This window comes from Epinephelus moara, chromosome 3 (assembly GCF_006386435.1).
Source record: "Epinephelus moara isolate mb chromosome 3, YSFRI_EMoa_1.0, whole genome shotgun sequence".
NCBI classification, from domain to species: domain Eukaryota; kingdom Metazoa; phylum Chordata; class Actinopteri; order Perciformes; family Serranidae; genus Epinephelus; species Epinephelus moara.
Genome location: NC_065508.1, coordinates 37,267,226 through 37,288,268, shown reverse-complemented (window position 1 = coordinate 37,288,268; position 21,043 = coordinate 37,267,226). Strand labels below are relative to the sequence as shown.

Genomic DNA, 21,043 nt, shown 5'->3' with positions numbered 1-21,043 from the left:
TTTGATGAGGCTATTGCACTACATAACAGTGGGGGATAATACAGCTACTAATTGGACAATACAGGTGACATAGGTGTCATTTTGTGTTTCATGCACGGTATGAAAAACAAAATCGTTTTGCTCTCCAAGTGGAGAAGTTTTCCTTTCTGTCTCTGGCGAAGGATTAAAGTGACTGAAAAAAAGAGTGATGTGCATGAATTCGCACGCCGTGTCAAAACGTCCCCATCAAACACTGACTGCGACAATCTGCCAACTTCATCTCCAGAGAGGCGTCTTCCTTCCCTGCATTCTCTTTGCCCACAAATATGGGACACATCCAAAATGTCTTCAAAGAGGCCTTCTTTCATGTGCATATGTGTGTGTAGGAGAGAGATATGGTGTCAATGTACGGGAAAATGTGTGTGTCACAACACAGATAAAATCATACAAGGGAGCTGACCTACGCACACACCATTTACATTCTATTACATCATATATTCACATTATATGAGGATGTATTTGTATTGAAGTCAAGGTACATTAAAAACAATCAAAACACTAAATGTGTAAGTAATATAAATGTTATATTCTTCATCTATATACGTATATGCCATCTAGCAAATAATAACGCATGATTAAATGATTAAAAATATATTTAGTAATGCTATTATGTTATACATTCATTCAAATTCCCATTTTCAGTGTCCACGAAGAATCTTTGAAGTCATTATGCAAAGAAAAAATCTTCTGCAAATTAAAACAGCTCTATGATTTTTTAACCTCAAAATGCAGAGGGGTTCAGCCCTGAGCAGTGTCTGCAGTCGATCTCACAGGCTCCAGCCCCAACAACCTCCACCAACAAGGTAGAGCTTGTATGTTGCCTCAGTTCAGCCCTTTCTCCAAGAAACGTTCATATAAAACTAATTTGAAAAAGCAAATATATTTTTAAAAGAAATGTAATGCAGAGTGGATTACAGTTTCTATTAACATCATGACGACATGCTGCAAGGTACCATACATTTTATAAACGTCTAATTTTAATCTTCCCCTAACCTTAACCAAAATGCTTTTGTTGCCCAAACCTAACAACCATTATCACGTCCACCATGTACCCCAACCACCTCCCTACGAATCCTCAAAGCACTTTACAACTCAAACACCATTCACCCATTCACACACTGGTGGCCATAGAAGGTGCCACCTGTTCATTAGAAGTGATAAACATTCAAAACCACAGTCAAACACCAGTTTGGGGTTAAGTATCTTGACCAAGGACACTTCAGTATGTATACTTCATGGTTTTCCAGGAATCCAATCACCAACCTTCCTTAATAGACCTGCACATGTACCTCCTGAGCCACAGCCGCCCCCATAAAACATAAATATAGTGTTTCATTAACCCAAGGAAATGTATGTGAACATAATCCAACAACATAACGTCACCAAAATGTAATTATAAATGTAATTTGTTAAAAATATACAATCGGAATTTCTGGGAGACAGGGTTGCTGAGACTCAAAATCCGGGGCAAAACCGTTTAGAAGTCAATTGCTACTGCTTATAAAGCTCAAAGTTATAACTTGTTAACTACTGAGGGTAATTCAAATGAGCATTTAAACATTTTGATCAGCTCAGATCCTCTTCTATCTGGATTTTGGCAGTTGGACAGCAAAAGGACACTATTTCAGTGGATGAATCAAACCGAACCTGGGGACGAATGTAATTTTTGAAATGTGGAGCATGTTTGCCCATCCTTAGTGAAAACTACACCCTTTGCCTTTAAATGTTTAATTTGCAGAGGAATTAAATTGGCATAGCTGAGCAACTGTGTTGTTTTGCATTGTTCTTACACAACTCTAACAGCCCGCACTTTTGTGTCTTTATTGTCTGACCAATCGTCTAACAAGAGCACACGGTTTTCATCAAGTTTGGCTGGCAAGACAGTTGGTCAGATCTCCATGTTTACCAGTTTTTATTGTCCACAGACTTTTCTGACAGTTTGAAGCCCGACCAAACTCTGTGGCAGAGTCAAAAGGAAAGCCCAGGGGTATAGCTGCAGCTGTCACCGCCGTGACTTTGTCGACGGGTTGGATATATTTGTGAGAGACTGCCACTTGAAAGCTTGGTGTGGGAAAGAGCCAACTGATAATGGATCATTTTCAGCACCGGTGTATCAAGGTGATGCTGCAGTGGAGGGATTTTGACAGCCGCTGTCGATTATTTAATGGCTGGTTTTGGAACTGACTGAGACAGCTCTTTTTGAGAAGTGACAGTCGCTGGGTACCTGTTATTTTGTGATGGGAGTGTTGATACACAAAAAGTGACTCTGGGATGGGAGGCAGAGTGTCTCTGGCTATTTGTTCTCTGTAGCAGCAGTTTGATGATTGACAGCTATGCATGATGTCCTGAAGGGAAATGCTTATTAAAGAAATGTGACTTGGGTGACGAGGCAATTAGAGTGCCTCCTCTACTTGTTATCTCTTAAGTGCAACTTACTGCAGAAATCAGAAGCATTTGTAGCATTCAGAGAAGTGAAAGGTGGCTGGATTTGAATCCATCTCTCGCTCTTCTTAAACTTCCATCAGTTTCTCAACTCATGTCTTAATTATACCTCAGAACCAGTGTTTCTCCAAGTCTCATATGTGAAGGGGGCATTCATTCACTTATTTCTGTCATGGTAATGTTATCCCACTTATAAATAAGGGATCGTTCCTTTCTACAGTGACACATTCTAAGTGTTTCATTTGTGATTATGGCTCATGTATATAATTGCGTGATAGTCTAGTCTTCTTACAGTGCCAGCAGCGTGTCATCATGTTCAATGAAACTTTACATTCAGTACAAGCACACTGTAGTGATTGGTCTAACTAGAAAAAGGACAGAGCAGTATGTCAGTAAGCTTAATTGTTCATTCTTGCTCCCATCATACTTCCCTGTTTAACCCTGACGCCCAAATTATGTCTCCTCATGTAGATTATTTTAAAAAAAATAGCTAAAACTCCAAATCAGACTAGGTGTTACTCTGCCTTTTGTAGACTCAGACACAGGTCAACTTTCATGGCTATGGGTTAATGCAAAAAATAATAATATGTTTATTTTTCATGGTATCACACTTGTTTTTCCTTAGAGTTATAGACTCAGGAAGTCCCTGTCTGGACCCTTTCCTCCCTTCCAGTGACTTGTGTGATCTATGTGGTTAGACGGAAAGGGGCTGATAGCAGCCAGTCTGTCTGTATGTATGTGCGAGTGGTCAACATCTAATAGGAGCTAATCTTGAAATATGCTGCTGTGGGACAGGAAACCAATGGCATTTCCCTGCAGCTGTGTTAGGCCACCCGCAACCAGTGGTGTGCCTGTCCTGGGGCCCCTTGAGGATTTCCCCCCTAAGGGCACTGACACAGAGCCGATGTCAGAGAACAATTTGCAACGATGGCCGACTGTTGCGTTGCCTTATGTTGCCTGTGTCTTAGCGAAAAAAGTTGTACTTGAATACATCACAAAGACTACAGCCAACAGCATGTAAATTCTGCCACTGTGTGGGAGGAAATAACTCTTCTTACCAGCAGGCGAAGGTTCGTTATTAAAAATCAGAAAATGGAACACTGGATGGGATTAAGATGCTAGTTAGTAGGCTTGGGCGGTATCAAGGTATTATGGTATACTGGGGTGTTCCTGATATGATTTTCAACACCATCAAAAATACAGATGTTCCTCTTTCTGTTAAACTGATATGGAGATGCTGTAATAAGGAGATGTATTGTAGTGCACAGCATTCACCAGGTAACTGAGCAGAGAAAGATGGCGACTGCGAGTAGTGGGAATAACGTTACAGGACTAGTAAAAAAGAAAAATGCCTCTGCCCCTGTTTGGTAGTATTGCCACAGATAACTTTATCTGAAGACGACTTTTCCAGCTACAAAAGCAGTTTATTAGTCACATTAGCCATTGGTTTTTGTTTGTTTGATTTTTTTTGCACAAATACTGTCATATATTGTATAACATTGTGAAATGTCAGGAAGGTATGAAGTTATGAACCGTTTCTGCTAAAGAGCTCAATGACAAAAGAACACGAAGAAAAATTAGCTAATGTGACAAGGTTGTTTTGATCTCACATCCTCTTTTTTTTTTAATTGTCCCTTTCCTCACTTTGGTTTCTCTTCTCGTGATTCTTGGAGTGATTTCTCTCACCAATGGGCTCCACTGGCTCTTCCGCTGATTCAGCGTGCTTCATCGGCCAAAAAACAGCCAACAACAGTCAACTATTGCCATTGGTGCAGGACCTTAATGGACTGATAATATGTAATAAGAAATCCTGTAAAGTAACTAGGATTCAATAGTTTTCCATCTTAGTGTTTTTGCTTGGTTGTTCTCTTGTCAAGCATCACTACACCCAGTCTATTCTTACTTCCCTCGCTCCAGTATTTTCTCCTCTTCTTCCTCTTGTCTCCTCTTGCTCTCATCACATAGAACACTTACAGCAAAATGGAGTGAATAGTGAAAGTCTAGTCGCCACATACAGTTACTGTTCTGCTGTTCTTTCAGAGCGTAATCCAAAAACCCCCTCAGTGGAATCAGTGGAGAAAATCGATGCTTGTTACTGGCAGGCTACTAGAACTCAAACTGACATCTCTTGGCAGGATTTGTGATAACTTGAAGAATGCTGGACTGGTTATATTTAAGTCCTCGGGACTGCTTTTTTACGAGTGCTCCTCTATTCAGAGTGTTTAAATATGAGAATAGTTTTGACGAACCATCCTCCGCATTATTGATGTTGATATCTGATGTTATACCAGAATGTGCTGCAGAAACTTGAGGAAAGTGCATTTCAAAGTCAAAGTAAACAGCTGAAATGTCCATGTAAAAGAGGGGGCGGGGGGGGCGGGGGGTTGTATTTGGAACTTAATCAAAGCTTAATCAACTCCCATGCCTTTCAGCCATGTTTTACTATGAGTAACTTTTTGTGTAAAAATGGTCCGTTAGGCTCAACTGTCTGTTCCTGTTGGACCAGAAAAAATGCCACTATTTGCTCTCTATCTACAGCAAGCTGCTTCTGCCTTGTCAACTTGCCCAAACATCAAGCCAAACTCATTTCAGCTGCTTCGCCAGCACAAGAGGCCATACTCAGAGGGAGCATGAAACAGAGTTGTTAGTGGAAAGGGCATTTTGTGGAACTGCCGCGGGAGTTTGGATCTTTTTGCTCCCAATTTCCACAATCCCCTCTTCTAAAGGAAGAGCAAAAAGGAGTAGCTTTAGCCCTGCCTCATGAATCTGTTCACGGCCCCAAGAGGGACATGATAAAAACACCCAATTTCCTTTTGCAAAGTTGACCCTGCCCATTTAGACGCTTAGCATCAACACAGGCTCAATTAAGAGGGGTTGTCTCTTCATGGCTGGCACATTGTATTCTCATGCAAGTGCCTCATTTTGTTGTCCCCACAGGGTCAAAGACTAGGAGGCTACAGAGAAAGCACTCCAGCCTGCCTTCCTCACTGCTGCCAATTTAACTTTGAATGCTTATTTGCAAATCAATTCCTGTGGCTTTGGTGAAAAAAAGGAGAGGTGAAGGAGGAGGTAACAAAGCTGTAAAACAACAAGTTCTGTGAGAGGGAAGCCAGCCCTCTAAAAAGAATTGCAGATGAGGGAGCGATGGGAAAAGGAAAGTTTTTGAATTGTCTGTGATTGTCATGTTTCGCCCTTCACCTCTCTCCTCTGTTCCCTCTTTAAAGATTATAAAGCCCCTTCTGTTCACCAGTGGAAGGTCATTTTATTGTTGGCTACTGGAAGTTCAGCTTAAAAAGACTTTTCTTGGCCATTAACAGCTATGTCTTTTTTAAGTAGAACAGGGAGGGGAGGGTGGTTATCTTGAGTGAAGGGCGAGGGTTAGCTCAGCTTAGCCTTAATTTTAGTTGCTAAGCCAGAGCATGGTTTAATCTTTCTTTATACCACAACTCACCACAGAGTGATAAGGAGTGCAGGGTTTTGATATACTGCAGTGTTCTGATTTATTTTCAAGTCCTTCATGCCAAAATGAAAGGCATTTCTCACCCTGTCTGGGTGGAAGACTTGATGGGGCTGAATGAAGTGCCATCCATGTTTTATGTCCTTTTCCCTGCAGGGCCGTAGTAAACAGAATATTTTTGATCCTGTGTGTGATGACACATACACCTTCTATGAGCTGGGAGGGGTGGCTTAGGGGTGGGTAGGTAGGGTGGTAAGTAGGCGTGAAGATTTTTGTCAACCTCAAGCTTGAGTCGTTTTTATGTCTCTGCGCCAGCTATAGCTGTCGCCAGAGGCATTATGTTTTCAGGTTGTCCGTCCCTTTAAATTTGGCACAAACGTCCACTTTGACTCAAAGATGAATTGAGCAGATTTTGGTTGTCAAAGGTCAAAGTCACTGTGACCTTGCGTCCATCTTATTGTCGTGAACAGAATACTGTATCTCAAGAAGGCCTTGAGAGATTTTTTTTCACTTGGACTCGACAATGAACTGATTAGATTTTGCTGGTCAAAGGTCAAGGTCATTGTGACCTTGTGGTTGTCTTATTCTCATGTACTCAATATCTCAAGAAGGCCTTGAGAGAATTTCCTCAAAATTGGCGCGAATGTCCACTTCGACTCAAGAATAAACTGATTCAAATTTGATGGTCCAAGGTCAAAGGTCAGCTTTACTGTGACATCAATATGTTCTGCATAAAAAACCTTTCTGGCCATTAGTCAACGTCATAACTGAGGAGCAGAAGAGGAGACATTTGGTCAGACACTGAAATGGTGACACTAATCTTGGGTGCCCACCTTGAAACTGGGCTGATTGTATAGATTGTCTGTGCTGCTGGGGGCAAGATGTGTGTGAAGCATCCATGTTTTCACAGACATGGATGTTAACTGTAAGAGAAACTTGATGACTGCATGGAGACATACAACTGTAAAGCGGTAATTCTAGTTGTATCAGACAAAATGATCAGCCTCTGTGGCTTTATTGTATGAGTCAGACCGTCATCTCAGCGTTATACCATCTGTGTTTGGAAAATAGTGTCTGTGAAATGCAGTTTGGGAGAGATACAGGGGGATGAGCATATTTACATACAAAGCTGTTGAAGTGCAGAAAATGGTTTAACAGCCTGTCACCTAAAGCGAATAGCTTGTCAAGTAAAATTATGTTGAGATGAACTTTTCACAGCTTTCCATATTTCACATCAGGAGATCTGCACAAGAAAATAATCTCCATCTACCTACAACTTTTTCTTAAATTGTTTTCTTTTTCTTTTAGCCTCAGTTTTCCTTTTACAGTGATTAACTGTCAGGGCCTTTAGTCGACAGCAGCATAGTGAGCACATCTCTAATCACATGCTGGAAACAAGTTGACAGTCACTCATTTGACCTGTGACTTCTTGGCAGGGGATTATTTTTGGATAATTGGAGTGGAATTATTTCCATGTCGGAAGACGCTACATTATCATCACATTGTCAGTCACAGTAGCATTTAATGCTCTTCTAATTTGGTATTAAAATAGAGAAAAGTTTTTTTGAGATTTCTCTGCTAGACATTTTTAAGTTGGTCTTTACAGTCCAACCCCCCCACATACAAATAAAGCATCTCCCCCATGCAAGCAGCATTTCAATGGAAGTCAAGACTACTGGAGCGATATGTGTGAGTTGCTGGTTGTTGTTCTGATGTTTTTGCCTTCTTAGACGAAGTAAATCTGCTTAGGGATCAAAGCCCACTTGTGTTTGTAGTGAAATAAAGCTGGGGAGTTGGCAGAGGGGGAAGGGAGGAGGGGGATCCACTGAAGATCTTTGGCAGTGGTCCTCTGTTTTTGATTTATATCAGCAGGACACACCGAGCCACTTGTTCTTGTACTAGATGAGAAAAAGTTCTGCCTCAGCACTTTGCCATCCTCCATTATAGAAAGGACATTGCAGCAGGAGTTTGTGCTCCCCGTGGCTGTTTGGGTCCAGTTTTACTCATTTGTTTTTGTGCACTTTTGTCTCTTTCACTATTTTTCTGTCACCCTCTCAGTCTCTTATTCTCTCCTCCTCCCATTTCTCCAGTTAAAATAACTTTAAAGTAGTTTGACAGTAATTCGATCTCTGTGTGTGCATTTGTCTTGGTGTTTGAATTTAATCTTTATACAAATGCACCACGTGAGCCTTTTTTGATTTAAAGTCTGTCAGTTTGGACACGTCAGGTAGTTGCTGAGTTAATTAAAGAAAAAGCAGTGCTCTGTTTTTCTCTGCTGGATTAACCAGACATATAATTACACTGCAAGAGAAATTCAGCTATGTTGTATTAAGATAGACCTGCAGCTTACATTTTCAACTGAAGCAAGGGCCAGTTGTTTGCCATTGATGTCAATGGGTCTCCCAAAGGTGTTTATTTGGGCTGAGATTTGGTAACTGCCAATCATAGTGCTTTGCAAAAACATATGATTCACATTAATTTCATATTTATCAAAACATTCGTTGTATTGGGGACTTCCAACATGTTGGCCGGGTCACAATCTTTCTCATTTTACAGCTAAACAGTCACTAAAATGTTTCTAAAACAATTTGAAGTGAGAAATAGGCAATGCAGTAACACAAACTTGATTCCTATTTGATCATCGCTGCGTAGGTTGACAGTTTAATCACAGTTCACGAGCAGTGATTGGCTTAATTGACAACTACATTAAAGACTCTGGCTGGTTGTTTTCTGTGAGCCGCGGTGGTTTCTAGCAAATGCCATTAGAGGCAATAGGAGGAGGGGAAGGGACATGATTTGTATGCCTCAGCAACTGCCGATGGCTGGAGGCATTATGTCTTTGGCTTGTCCGTCCATCTGTATGTATGTCCAATTCTCATGAACACAGTCTTCCATGTTGGGGGAATTTCTTCAGATTTTGCACTAATTTTGAAATGTCCACTGGGACTCAACGATGTAATGATTCGATTTTGATGGTCATAAATCAAAGGTCAAGGCCACTGCAACCTTGCCTGTCTCATTCTTGTGAACGTGATATCTCAGGAACATTGATTGATTGATTGATTGATTGAAGATGTTGTGGCAGTTTTAGCAAATATGATAAAAAGTCGTCTTCAGAAAGGCTACCATCTGTAGCTCTAATTTGTCACCAGTCTGTCACCATTTCCATTGTCAAAAATTACACTTTGTGCCTCTAAAGGCAAGATATAAAAACATTTTGGCTACCACTGATGACTGACAGCTCTCAGATCTACAAGGGAAATCACACATATATCCTTCAAGTGTGCTTCACCTCTCTTTTGGCTTGGGAATTTAGACAGTAAGTCATCTTTTTTCCACGCACCATTCTTGTCAAACACTCTCACAGGCTGTACTCTTACAGCATCCCTGTGGTTTCATTAGCTCACATGTAGCTTTGAGAGCTGCTGCCATCCTGCTGTAGTACACCACCGGCTTGAGCTAATAGGTCCTTAGAGGGTCTGGACTTTCCTATTAGACATCCTTCTAGAGACAACCAGTCATCCTCTCTGGACTCCAGCTGTCCATTTAACCCAATTTGAGTTCATCTTCTCCAGCCTCGCCCTTATCTGTTACATACATTTACACACAGTGTGAGCTGCGTCGCTGAATATGCTGCTCAAAAATTCAAATGTCCTAAAGTTGTGTTGCAGCACAGTCAGTCTCTATCAACATGCAGATCCGAACAGTTGTACGGTCATACTAATGTACAGCCTGCAGCTACATCATCATCCTCTCATCATCCTAAGAAAATCATCTTGGATGCATTCACAGTTACTTTTATCCGTCTTCCCAAGTTAAACTGCCCGTCTGTGTAACATCCCAGAGTAAGTTGCCAGTGTTTTTCTATTTGTAGAAGACAGTAGTTGAGAGATTGTTCCATCAAGTCTTAATTTCCTTGGATGACAGGCATATCATCTTTAAGAGCTGCTCTTCAGTACTTGTCACTTGGACGTTCTCTTGACGATATTTTGCTCAGTCAACACGGTGGTCTTGTCCTCTTTAAAAGCCTTCCCTTTACATTTCCACATGGCTTGTTCCAACCAGCTTGGACTGCAAAATTTATGAGTCAGCTCTTAAAGCCTCTGCCCCGCTGAGCTCTTCCCACAGACCCCCCCCCCAACACACCCACCATCCCCCCCATCAGACAAACTCAGTCCAGCCATGATACATATGCTGCCTTAAAGCTAAGAGATGAATGGTCAAACTCTGCTGCTCAGAGAGCTTGAGGGAGGAGAGGCAGTTAGCAAAATAATGACTGTTGTTGGTTTTTATTCCACATGATTGCTGCCTTCGCAAAAAAGTGTATTAGGGAGAGCACAGATAACTTCCAAAAATGGCACTACGGGTAGGCCTGTCACAATAGTTACTTTATCGACTTATCAAGGTCAGCAAAAATGATTGAGGTCATGTCATGTCCATATGGTACATGATGCCTGATAAACAGGGGGACTTTCCCAGTCATTATAAGGCTGAAAGAACAGAAAAATACTATGCTTAGACTTATTTTTGTATCCTTTCTGGTTGAATAAATAGTTCACTGATCTTTGGAAGGATGTACTTGCACTGTTATGTTGCAATATTTTCAATCAGTGGCATAAAAATGACATGTTTAAATGACAATAATATTGTTTATCACAATTATTAATTAGACTATGTTATCGTGACAGGCCTAACTATGGGAGAATGCCAGAAGACTCCTGATAAGCAGTTCATGTACAGTACATTAGTGAAGACTCAAGCACCATCAACATGACTACTGAATATAACCAGTGGCAGCTGTCCAGCATAGCGATGATTTGTTTTGCATCCTGATAGTTTTTGTCATTGAATTCATATAAACAGTGCTTAATCCCAAAGGATAATTGCACTGTTAGAGCAGCCAAATCACACACAAGAATCACAAAATGACACTCAAAAGTCCTTTTTTCACAGATATGGTGCTATAAAGCTGCTACAAAGTCTCTTCTTTATGCCACCTTTGCATTTTTTACACAAAATCAAACAAGAGTGGTATCATGCCGCTCCAGGGTGTGATTTTAGACAGCATGCTGGCATTGCTGAAGCAAAAGAAGCATGACGGGCATGACATGTAACACAACAGCAACAGCCTCTAGTGTGACATATAACATATGCATCGACAGTGCTTCATGAACAATAACAATGGCATAAACTTGGCCATAACAATCATTTACCACCTCTGTTATATGGCGGCTGATCTCATCCTCTGCTTGAAGGGTAAGGAGCTCCCAGACCTCATTGTTTTTCCAATTTTGGGACATTTTCGGCTGCTGTTCTTCTTTTTGAGTTAGCTGCTAACTGCCAAGAGCTACTTTTTAAATATCCCATGGTAGGTGGGACACTTAACATGTTGTCAAGATGTCACACCTGTACCACTTGCAATCCTGTTCTGCTGACTGTCCTGTTTATACAGACACTATTTTGGTGCTGCTACTACCTCCGATGCTGGCTTACAGGCGAGAAAAAAACCCCATCATTTCACGGTGTTGTACTGATGTAGTGCGTTTATTTTGAAAGAATCTCTACATTTCCTGTGAAAATGGAAGTGTGTTTTGAAATCAGACAATGCATGTAACAGGCAGAGGTTCACACGGTGTCCCAGAACGTCAACAACCAATGCACCCAGGGAACTTTGCATCACATATCTTGACATCGAAAGTCCATGACCAAACCTTGATATGTGACGAGGTCGGAGTGAGAATGTGTTGTGAAATAGTATACATCTGTAATAGTCAGGAAATTTGGTATGGTTACCAGAAATAAATAGTTGGTGATAGAGCAGTGTATCAGTACTTGATACTTTTAAGGTATCAACCTAAATAACCTAGTACCAAATAGTAACAAAACTGCTTCAGTCAATTGATACCTGCATTCAACCCTTTTTGGGTCCAGATCTAGAAAAACATGACTGTATGTGTAGTTTTGCTGACAGCCAATTACCTCAAGTGTTCTCTGATTTTATGCAATGTGTGATTGGCCAACTACCATAGCAGCTACAACCCATACAGTCTATGATGTGGTGAAATCGAGCATGGTGTATTTACGAGAGAGAGAAGCCACCAAAACTTTTGAAAGTTTGGCTATGCAACAAGCTTATTGGTTGTGTTGTCATTTTACACAACCGAATGCTTCCATTCATAGTATGGGTATCGAATGAAGTGTTCTATAGGTGTTGGTATCACTTTAGGGGTACTGATCTTGGTACTGGTATCATAACTTTATAAACTATACCTAGCCTTAGTTGGTGAATCCATAGTGAACACAATGTACATTGGACACTTTAATTTAAACTCAGGTCCTAATCAAACCTATTTCAGATGGTTTTAAGATTTGATTAAACATATGTAGCCCACTGCTTTTGAAACACTTTAGCTGTTTTTCCTCAAGTTGGTATGACATAACTGCTATTCAACACATACAGCCTATAGACGCAAGACAATATAGTGTTCCAGTCTAAGAAATAAAGAGGCAAAGAAAGAAATTTGCAGTTATGTTTTTTTTTTCTTCCATTAATGGCAGTGAAATATAACCCTAAAAGGTATATCTGATCTCATTCTGGTGTGTGCTTGGAAGTAGATGTCAGACATAAACCCAGCTGCAATTTGATTCTAGCTAGACTTCAAAGCCTCAATACCATTTCCTCGTTTTCAGAACTTCCTTTTTTCCATCTTTGTGAATGTAATTGCATTGAGAGCAGGGCCATTAGATGTTACTCTATATTCCCATCCGCGACAGGAACTTTAGCTGAGTTCTTAATCCGCCCAAAACCTTCTAGAGGATTTGTCACTTTGAGGGCAGGAATTTTGACTGCTTTTCTTATCAGGTGTTATCAGGAGAGTCTGAACCTTTGAACTCCTTCTCATTCATGCACCTGTGGGAAGAACCATTACATCCCTTTTTCTTATTACAGTGTTTCAAATAGTATATACCAGAGCTGTGGGCACATTCTCAGCTATCTTTCCATACTGTAGGAGAGGAAGAACACAGGAAACAGGCTGCTATTTTGATCACCTCTTGAAGGTTTGAACTCGTGCGTCTGTCTCTGCTGCATCAGTTGTGGCTCCATCTTCTTTTTTTCTTTCTTTCACCGTTCTTTGTTCACAAACTAAAACCCTACAGCAACACAATATCACCTCGAGTTATGTTTAATTTCTATTTAAACAAAACTTGTTTATACTTCAACTAAGCAATGACTTATTCCACAAGAACAGCATCAAAGTAGCGAAAGAAAACACAGTGAAACAGACCTCTGTGTGATGCAGGAGCAACAAAACTCTGAAACGCTGAACAAAAGTAATTCGTGTTTTCTGTCTTCCTGTTATATGCATAGCCGCTCCCGCCAATCTCCTGCTGTGAATGTTCTGAAAACACAAAGTTGCATAATACGCCGCTTTATGGCATGGCTAAAGCGTGCAATACTGTGACAGTGAAAAATGGGTTTAGTTTAAAAGCAGCACAGAATTCCCCCATTGCAAAGTCATGAATGCTGTAACAATCATCACTGGAACAAAACCTGGTTATTCAGAAAAAACTGGCGAGACGCACCTCCTGTTGTCATTCTTTCATATGCTCTCCAGGGGAAAATTTCACTTGTGCCTCATGGTGCTTGAGTTTGTGTTATTGCTTTTCATACATAATTGTACCGCCAACATGCTGTCATTCAAATCGAAGGAGGAAGAGGAAAGATAGAGGAGAAAAAAAGCAATTTCAAAAGCTTGCAAAAAGAACCTGTGGGAATTACCTCGCCTCTGTCTGCTTCTGTCTCTGTCTTAATTTATTTCTTTCAATCAGACTTTCAGAAGAAAGTTATAGAGTCTGCAGACTGCATAAACACTGACCAGAAACACTATACATTTATATTAAGTCATTTATAGAAACTTACACCATGCAGAGCTTTGCAAATTATTCAGTTAAGTAGAAAACACCAGTTCAAATGTCTTAAGTATTTTCACTTGGAAATCATATGGGATATATATATATGTATTGGGGTTGGTTTTATATTTTTGAATATTTCTGTAGTTCAGTCAGCCTTCTTTCCCATGAGCTTATGATTAACACAGCTCTGCCATGTTTACTTCTCTCCTGTTTCCCCTCCACTGCTGGAGAATTTTGTTTTGGCTTGATAGATGCAGAATTTAGAGCATGTAATTTCACACGTCCTCTTGATTTATATTTTCAATGTAAGCGTTGAGCAATTACATTACATGCTCGCTTCACACAGCCATGTTGTCTGTGATAAAACTGTGTGTTTTTCTGCAGCCGTTCACACGCCAAGCTCGAGAGGTTTGGAGAGATGGCAGCTGAGTGTGCTTTTATAAGTTGTGCCGCCCGCTTGCCTCTTGTGTGCAGTGGCGTGAATGTAAAAAAAGCTGCAGTTTTTTATGTTCTGTGTTTATTATAGTCCTTACTCTTCCTACACTGTTGCAACCACGCTCTTTAGATCCTGAGTCTGTGAACAATCTAAGTGTACCATGTTTTCACTCGTGCTCTTTAAATACCCTTAACAACTCTCAGCAACATGGACTGTTACTTCTGTGCCTTTCTTTTCTATTTATTGTCTATTGTCTGAACACTGATAGTCTAAAATCTAAATCTTAACCCTTTCTCTTCCCCTTGTTGTCTACTTATGTCCAGGATCCCGACCCAGGTTAGAGGATGCGCCTCCCCGGATCGTAGAACACCCGTCTGATCTGATCGTGTCCAAGGGTGAGCCAGCCACTCTCAACTGTAAGGCAGAAGGTCGACCGACTCCGATGGTGGAATGGTACAAAGATGGGGAGCGTGTGGAGACAGATCGAGAGGACCCTCGATCCCACCGTATGCTCTTACCCAGTGGCTCCCTCTTTTTCCTGCGAATTGTACACGGGAGGCGGAGCAAACCTGACGAAGGCATCTATGTGTGCGTGGCACGCAACTACCTGGGCGAGGCAGTCAGTCGTAATGCTTCGCTGGAGGTGGCAAGTAAGTCTTTGATTTTTAGCTGTTAAGGCTTGAGTGCTCAGATGTGTGTGTGTGTGTGTGTGTTGCTCAGATGTGTGTGTGTGTGTGTGTGTGTGTGTGTGTGTGTGTGTGTGTGTGTTTGTGGGTGCGATGCAGCCAAAAGACAGAAAATGAATGCTGTTATGTACTAATGCAGGGCTAACACATGGGAGATGGATGTAAAGGACGTACAGTATTATATGTGACTCTACAATGATACTAAGGCCCAATCCCATTTCTTGTTTTTACTCCTACCACTCAACAACCTTTCATGACCCTGATATGTCATCAGTAGTTGTTGATGGTGTTTACGTAAGCAGACAGGACTAGGGCAATAATGGTATTATCATATAAATATGATAATACCATAAATCTGGGACTGTCATGCACAAATCAGCAATAACAATGTAATGTGAGGTAGCTTGCTACTGAAACATTGGCATACTATTTTTTTGTTTTGCCTGTTAGCATGAAAAGGACCACAATACATTGAAACGACGTCAAACTAAGATAAAACAATGGCCGATGTAATTTTTAAACCTTAATTAACGGAGAAAATACATTCATGGGTCTTTGGTTGCCTGTGCAGCCATCTTTCCAGTGATTTCTTTTGGTTTCTTTTGAACATTTGGTTTGAAGTGGAAAAACCTCAATTTGGAGGGTCATGTGGCCCCAACACTTTGCACCACCCCTCGGACCTGAGAAGAATCAGGACACACTACCCCTAGAAGTGAATACATAAAATGGAGGTGTAGTGGTAGGGGCAAGGGGTGTTTGGGGATTCCCATTTTCATGCTGATGACTCAATTTACACTTCTAATAATGCCCATTAAAGTTTATGGAGGTAGACTGAAATACACACAACTGTTTTGGAGGAAATTTAGAGTTGCAGAGAGCATCACAAACCAAAAGGAACATAGTGTGTAAGTGCAACACAAGTCTGTGTATAGGCAAGGAAAGATAGCTGTGATAGCTTTGTGCTTGTCCACGTATCAGGTGTCAAACATCATGTCATGGATTGTGTAGCTCCAGTAATAAGAAACAAATTAAATCACAGATAGATTTCACAGGTAACGTTAGCCATGCTATAACAGCAGAGGAATGTAGAGGCAGCCTCAAAGGACTCTCTGCTCTCTTATCATCACCATCACTCGGCTGAGTTAACTTAAGACGCCACCCCTGACCTTGGTGTCAGATCTCTACCCCCCCTCACCCTCATCCCTCCTCCCCGGCCTCCAACATCGCATCATATCTTCTCCCGCTCCGGAGAGCCTGGCCTCTGTCGTGTTGTGACCAGGCCTCTGCGACCAGGCCTGTTAATGTAGATGGATGACAGCTAGCTCCTGCACAGAGATAACAGTTGTCGCCACTGGACAGGAAAGCTAAAAAAAAAAAAAAAACCTCTTGCAGGGAGGGGAGGAGAGGCCACTGTTGGTTGGCAGCTTCTCTCTAGCAGATGTTAGTTCCTTAAAATACAACAAACTCCTGTCAGATGGTTTTTCAAGAGACACCTCGGTTTTTTTTTACTCTCCACAACAAGGCTGCTTGTGATCAGTGGCACTTTAATGAAATGCAGATAGGGCCAATTAAATCTAATCACCATTACCTTTAGTGTTAGAATATCACTAGTATAACTTTTTTTTGACAGCAGCAGAAAGTAATTTAAAGAAATGTAGGCAGTTTATATGAAGCAAAATACAGTACATAGAGGACTATTTCGTTGCTACATTTAGGTTTTGTTATGTCAGTGTTACAGTAAATAATGTGATTATTGTCAATATTGACTACAAATTAGGTGCTGCAGAATCATTTATGGACAAAATGATTGAAAGTATAGTCACAGATATTGACAGATGACTGAAATGTTAAACCCAGAATGAACTTTTGACTCTGTCATCCTCACTTATCAACTAAGTTATCAAAAATGAGTTGTAACAGCAGCTTTTGCAGAAATCCCGGTGAAGATTTAAACATTTCCTCTAATCCCTTCACTCCAGCCACTCCATCCTCATCATCGACCCTTTAAAACAGAAACCATCCCAGGAATTTCTCACCGCGTTAACACAAACCAGCTGAAAGCGGTAAAACAAACTCCATTCCCAGTAAAAACCTGTGAAACTCTAGCCTCAAACACCTTAAGGCCAGGCATCATATTTTCCTGAAAGGCTCCAGCCCCTAACTTAATAATCAGGCTGAATTTCCCCTGCGTGCCTCCACAGAAATACAGCTCATGAATCATCCTCTATCCTTTATAAACAGCTGGGATCTGTGCGGTGTGCCCGTCACCTTTCCTAAAAGCAGCATGAAGAACTACCTTTCACCTTGCTATTGCTCTGTTTAGGTATCAGCATCAGAAGCTGCAGAATGTTTGTGATATAAGCCATATATTGAAACCCAGCAGGTAAAGTAGGTGGAGGTGTTGTGAATCACTTTATGCTGAACTGGTTATGAAAAAGAGCAAAGGAGTAGAGTAGTGACAGATGCTAGAATGTTCTTACTCCCCATGAATAATCCCTAATGTGTTCCTCCACTGTTTCTGTGCACTGTGCTAGTTTTGAGCTCTCCTTTTGAGTTCCAAAATTGTCTTTGCTTTTTTAAGTTCATGACATAAGGATAGTGCTCTCTCAAAACCAAAGACACATGATTATTGTATTAATTATCGTTAGTATTAGGGATGCATATTGGATTTTTTGGCGATATCTGAGAACAACTTATTTGGCTGATAACCGATACCAATACTGATATATCCTCTTTTTTCCCCCACCTTATTTTAGTGACCATCAAATCTCTTCTCTAGTAGAATTAACATCATATTATGCATGCATGCTCTTATAGTGATGGCCCGCCAGCAGATAGAGACATGAAGTAGAATGCTGTTTCAATGTATTATGGTCCTTTTCTTTATAAAAAGCATATCAAAAGAAATTGCTAGTATGCCGATGTTTCGGTAGCTAGCTAGCTAGCTAGCATTACATTGTTATTGCTGATTTGTGCATGACAGTCCCTAATTTTAACCTACCTACATGTTGCATTTCCCCTTTAATTTAAGTCCAGCGATGAAATTGTTGCACTTGTTAGTGCTCCTCTAATCAGTACAGACTTGCAGAGTAGGAGCATGAGCTGCTAATGTTAGCCTACAGAGCACACCAGTGGCCTGGTAATGAAGCAGTGTTCTGTTTTATTTGATGACTTGTTTGATCGATTGATAGCGGGAAGTTTTAAATAAATTGCGAGCATCCTGACAACTGCAAAGGCTGCCTATAGCCCAAATAAGAGAAATCCCCACAGAAGATGATGGCTTATCCGCTGTGAGGGTCCAAAGGACAGAGGGATGTCGTATGCTGTGAAGCCCTCTGAGGCAAATTGTGATTTGTGATATTGGGCTTTATAAATAAAATTGATTGATTGATATTTGCAGTGTCTGGCAACACTCATGTCTGTTTACGTGAACACCAGCATGAACAACAACTGATGACGTATCAGGGTCTTGAAGAGTTGTCTGATTTCATGTTACAAGGGTTAGTGGCTGAAGATTTCAACCACTACCCCTTGTCACTTTGTTCTGAGGGTTAAGGTGTCACTCGAAAATGATAGCAAGGGGTAATAATAAGAAATGGGTCTGGGCCCAGGCCCACCAGGCTAACAGTCGGCTGTTGATTAATGTTGGGCCGTCAGTGAGTGTCCGTCACTCCTAGTTTTTGCAGTGTGTCCTGCACCACTCAAGAAAGTTGGATATTGTTAGTGGCTTTTCAGCCGCTTCAGTGTGTTGAATTTGTGGTGGAGCTAGCGAAGCCCAGCGGTAAGAGAAATCACTCTGATTGACAGTTTAGTTCAGCACGTGAGAAGCGAAACGACGTGAGGAAAGCAAACACATGACTAAAGTCAAGAGGGTGTGAGTTGAAAATAATCTTCTTATATTAGGTAAAATAACTGCTTTAGTCATTGAGCTCTATGGCAGAAATGGTTTGTAATTCTTAATTGTTCGTTAGGGCATGGTAAATATCATTTGTTCTCTCAGCATTGTTAATGTGCTAACTGGCTAACCAGCATCTTGAATCTGTCCTGCCAGTTTCCATTTTTGAATGAAAAATAAAGACAACGAACGCCTGCTACTACAGAGAGTTGTTTCCTCTCACGCAGGCGCAGAATGCCTGTGCTAGTTGGTTGTTTGCTATAGTTCCTGCAGTGTGTTTAAGTGCCACTTTTTGGCTGAGACAAAGGCAATATGAGGTGACACAGCAATCGGCCCTGCTCTAATTTTCTTTGTCAGTTTGGTGTGTCTGGGCCTTAAGAACTCAACAAGGCTGTATGATGTTGCGGAGCATCACGTTTGCAGTCGAAAGTGTTTGGTGTGTATTCTGAACCTCTCATTCTGTGAGGCCACGCAGCTGATCAGTTCATCTGTTTGTCTCTACATCAAGCTCTCTGTTGCTTTCTCTCTTAATGCTGTGGTCCATTGGGAGGTGACATTCTCTGCAGCTGTCTACAAACAGACACATGCGCAGGGACACAACTTGGCGTACAACAGTTGTTCTGAGAAACAGTGGTACAGGGAAAACTGCAAGTGTGTGTTTTACTTGTGTCTTCTTATGTGTTCGTCTGCCTGCACAACCACACAAACCCACAAACACACTTTTGGAGTATTGCCTCCAGAGAGCGAGGGAGAGAGGTTATATAGAACAAACAGTGGCCAGTGCCAAAGCCAAGCCAGTGCCAGCTCCTGCCAGCCCCCTCTGCATGGCACCAATGGGGTTGGAGATAAGGCCACAGGCGCATAAGCTCGCCTGGGGCTGCCAGGGGGCTCGGCGTGGCACCAGAGAAGGCGCAAGATGGCACTTTGTGGCATGGTGTCACTTTACTCCCCAGCCTGTGACTTGGAAGCACTGGGGGCAAACTGAGAGGGAGCTGCATTGTGTGTTGGTGTGTATATTTGGTATCAGGGTGGAAGCCAACACAGTGGGAAGGGTAGAAGGTTCAGGAGGTTTAACCCTTCACAGTCCATCTGCCGCAGGCTGAGAGGCAATGGAGGCGACTGAGCTGTAGCCTGGATGAACCGGCAGAATTTTGCAAGCGCTGATAAAAATACCTGACTCAAGAGTTTGTCTGGAACTTGTTTGTTTTGTTGTGTTTCATTTCATATGATAATCTCTTTGTGCATGTACCAAAGGGGCCAAGAGCACAGATCTTTTTGAAGTAGAGCTTTCACTACAGACAGCTTGTCTAGACATTTTCTCATGTAGAACTGAAGCAGCAGTTGATAAATGAGTTCTTAGAGGTCAAACAAATGTAACACTAGACAGTCCATCATCTTAGCTGTAGTTTGAAAGTGCACAAAGTTATAGATTTCAGCTTTAAAGTGATACCCCAGCCGAAATCTATCTTTTGAAGATCAAACACCCTGTGCAGGCTTAAAGGTGGCTGTAAAATGTTTGCAGATTCCTCACCGACAGAGAACATCTGCTGGAGTCAGCTTAAATTCAGTCCATCACACTCTTCTTTACAGGTTCTGTACCTCGTCAGGATTGGACGGTTGGGTCAATGGGAAACTCTGACTTGTTGGGGGTGCTTTATAAAATGTCAAGGGATTACCATATTAGGATTCATCCGCTGGGCAATTAATTAAATAGCTGTTGTAACAATGAAGTCTACATAGTGTTGGACTGACAAACATAGCTATTCCTAAACCTTGGCACTAGTGTGATTAAAAAAGTTCCTCCCAAAAAGATACGCCCCATTTAGTCCAGTTCAGACCAAAATTGGCGACGAGACGAGTTGAAACAGGCAGCTACTTACAATGTGCCATTCTGCAATGTTTTAAAAACCTGTTGGTTCACACCAATGCAACTAGATAAGCCGGTGTATCATCTCTATTCAACAACCCTCTGTACTTTGGCTCTGATTTCCAACTTTTCAGGCTTATTTGTAGCTTCTTAAAATATGAATGAGGATAGTGATAGTGAGATACTGGGGACAGTTGCATTTGTAATAGTGATGAAACAGCAAAAAAAAAAAAAAAACAAGCATCAGATGGACTGTATTCATAAGAATTATGCCACAAAACTGTAAATAACCAGTGCCAATTTTCAG

At 41.3% G+C, this 21,043-nt stretch overlaps 1 protein-coding gene across 8 annotated transcripts in view; it reads left to right on the top strand.

Annotated features, from left to right (window-relative positions):
- robo3 (roundabout, axon guidance receptor, homolog 3 (Drosophila)) overlaps positions 1-21,043 on the top strand; it is a 210,884-nt gene that overhangs the window by 97,219 nt on the left and 92,622 nt on the right. For all 8 annotated transcript variants that reach the window (XM_050035341.1, XM_050035327.1, XM_050035309.1 and 5 more), the window contains exon 2: positions 14,612-14,938. In XM_050035341.1, the coding sequence (XP_049891298.1) occupies positions 14,612-14,938 (327 nt within the window). The remainder of the gene's footprint in view (positions 1-14,611; positions 14,939-21,043) is intronic.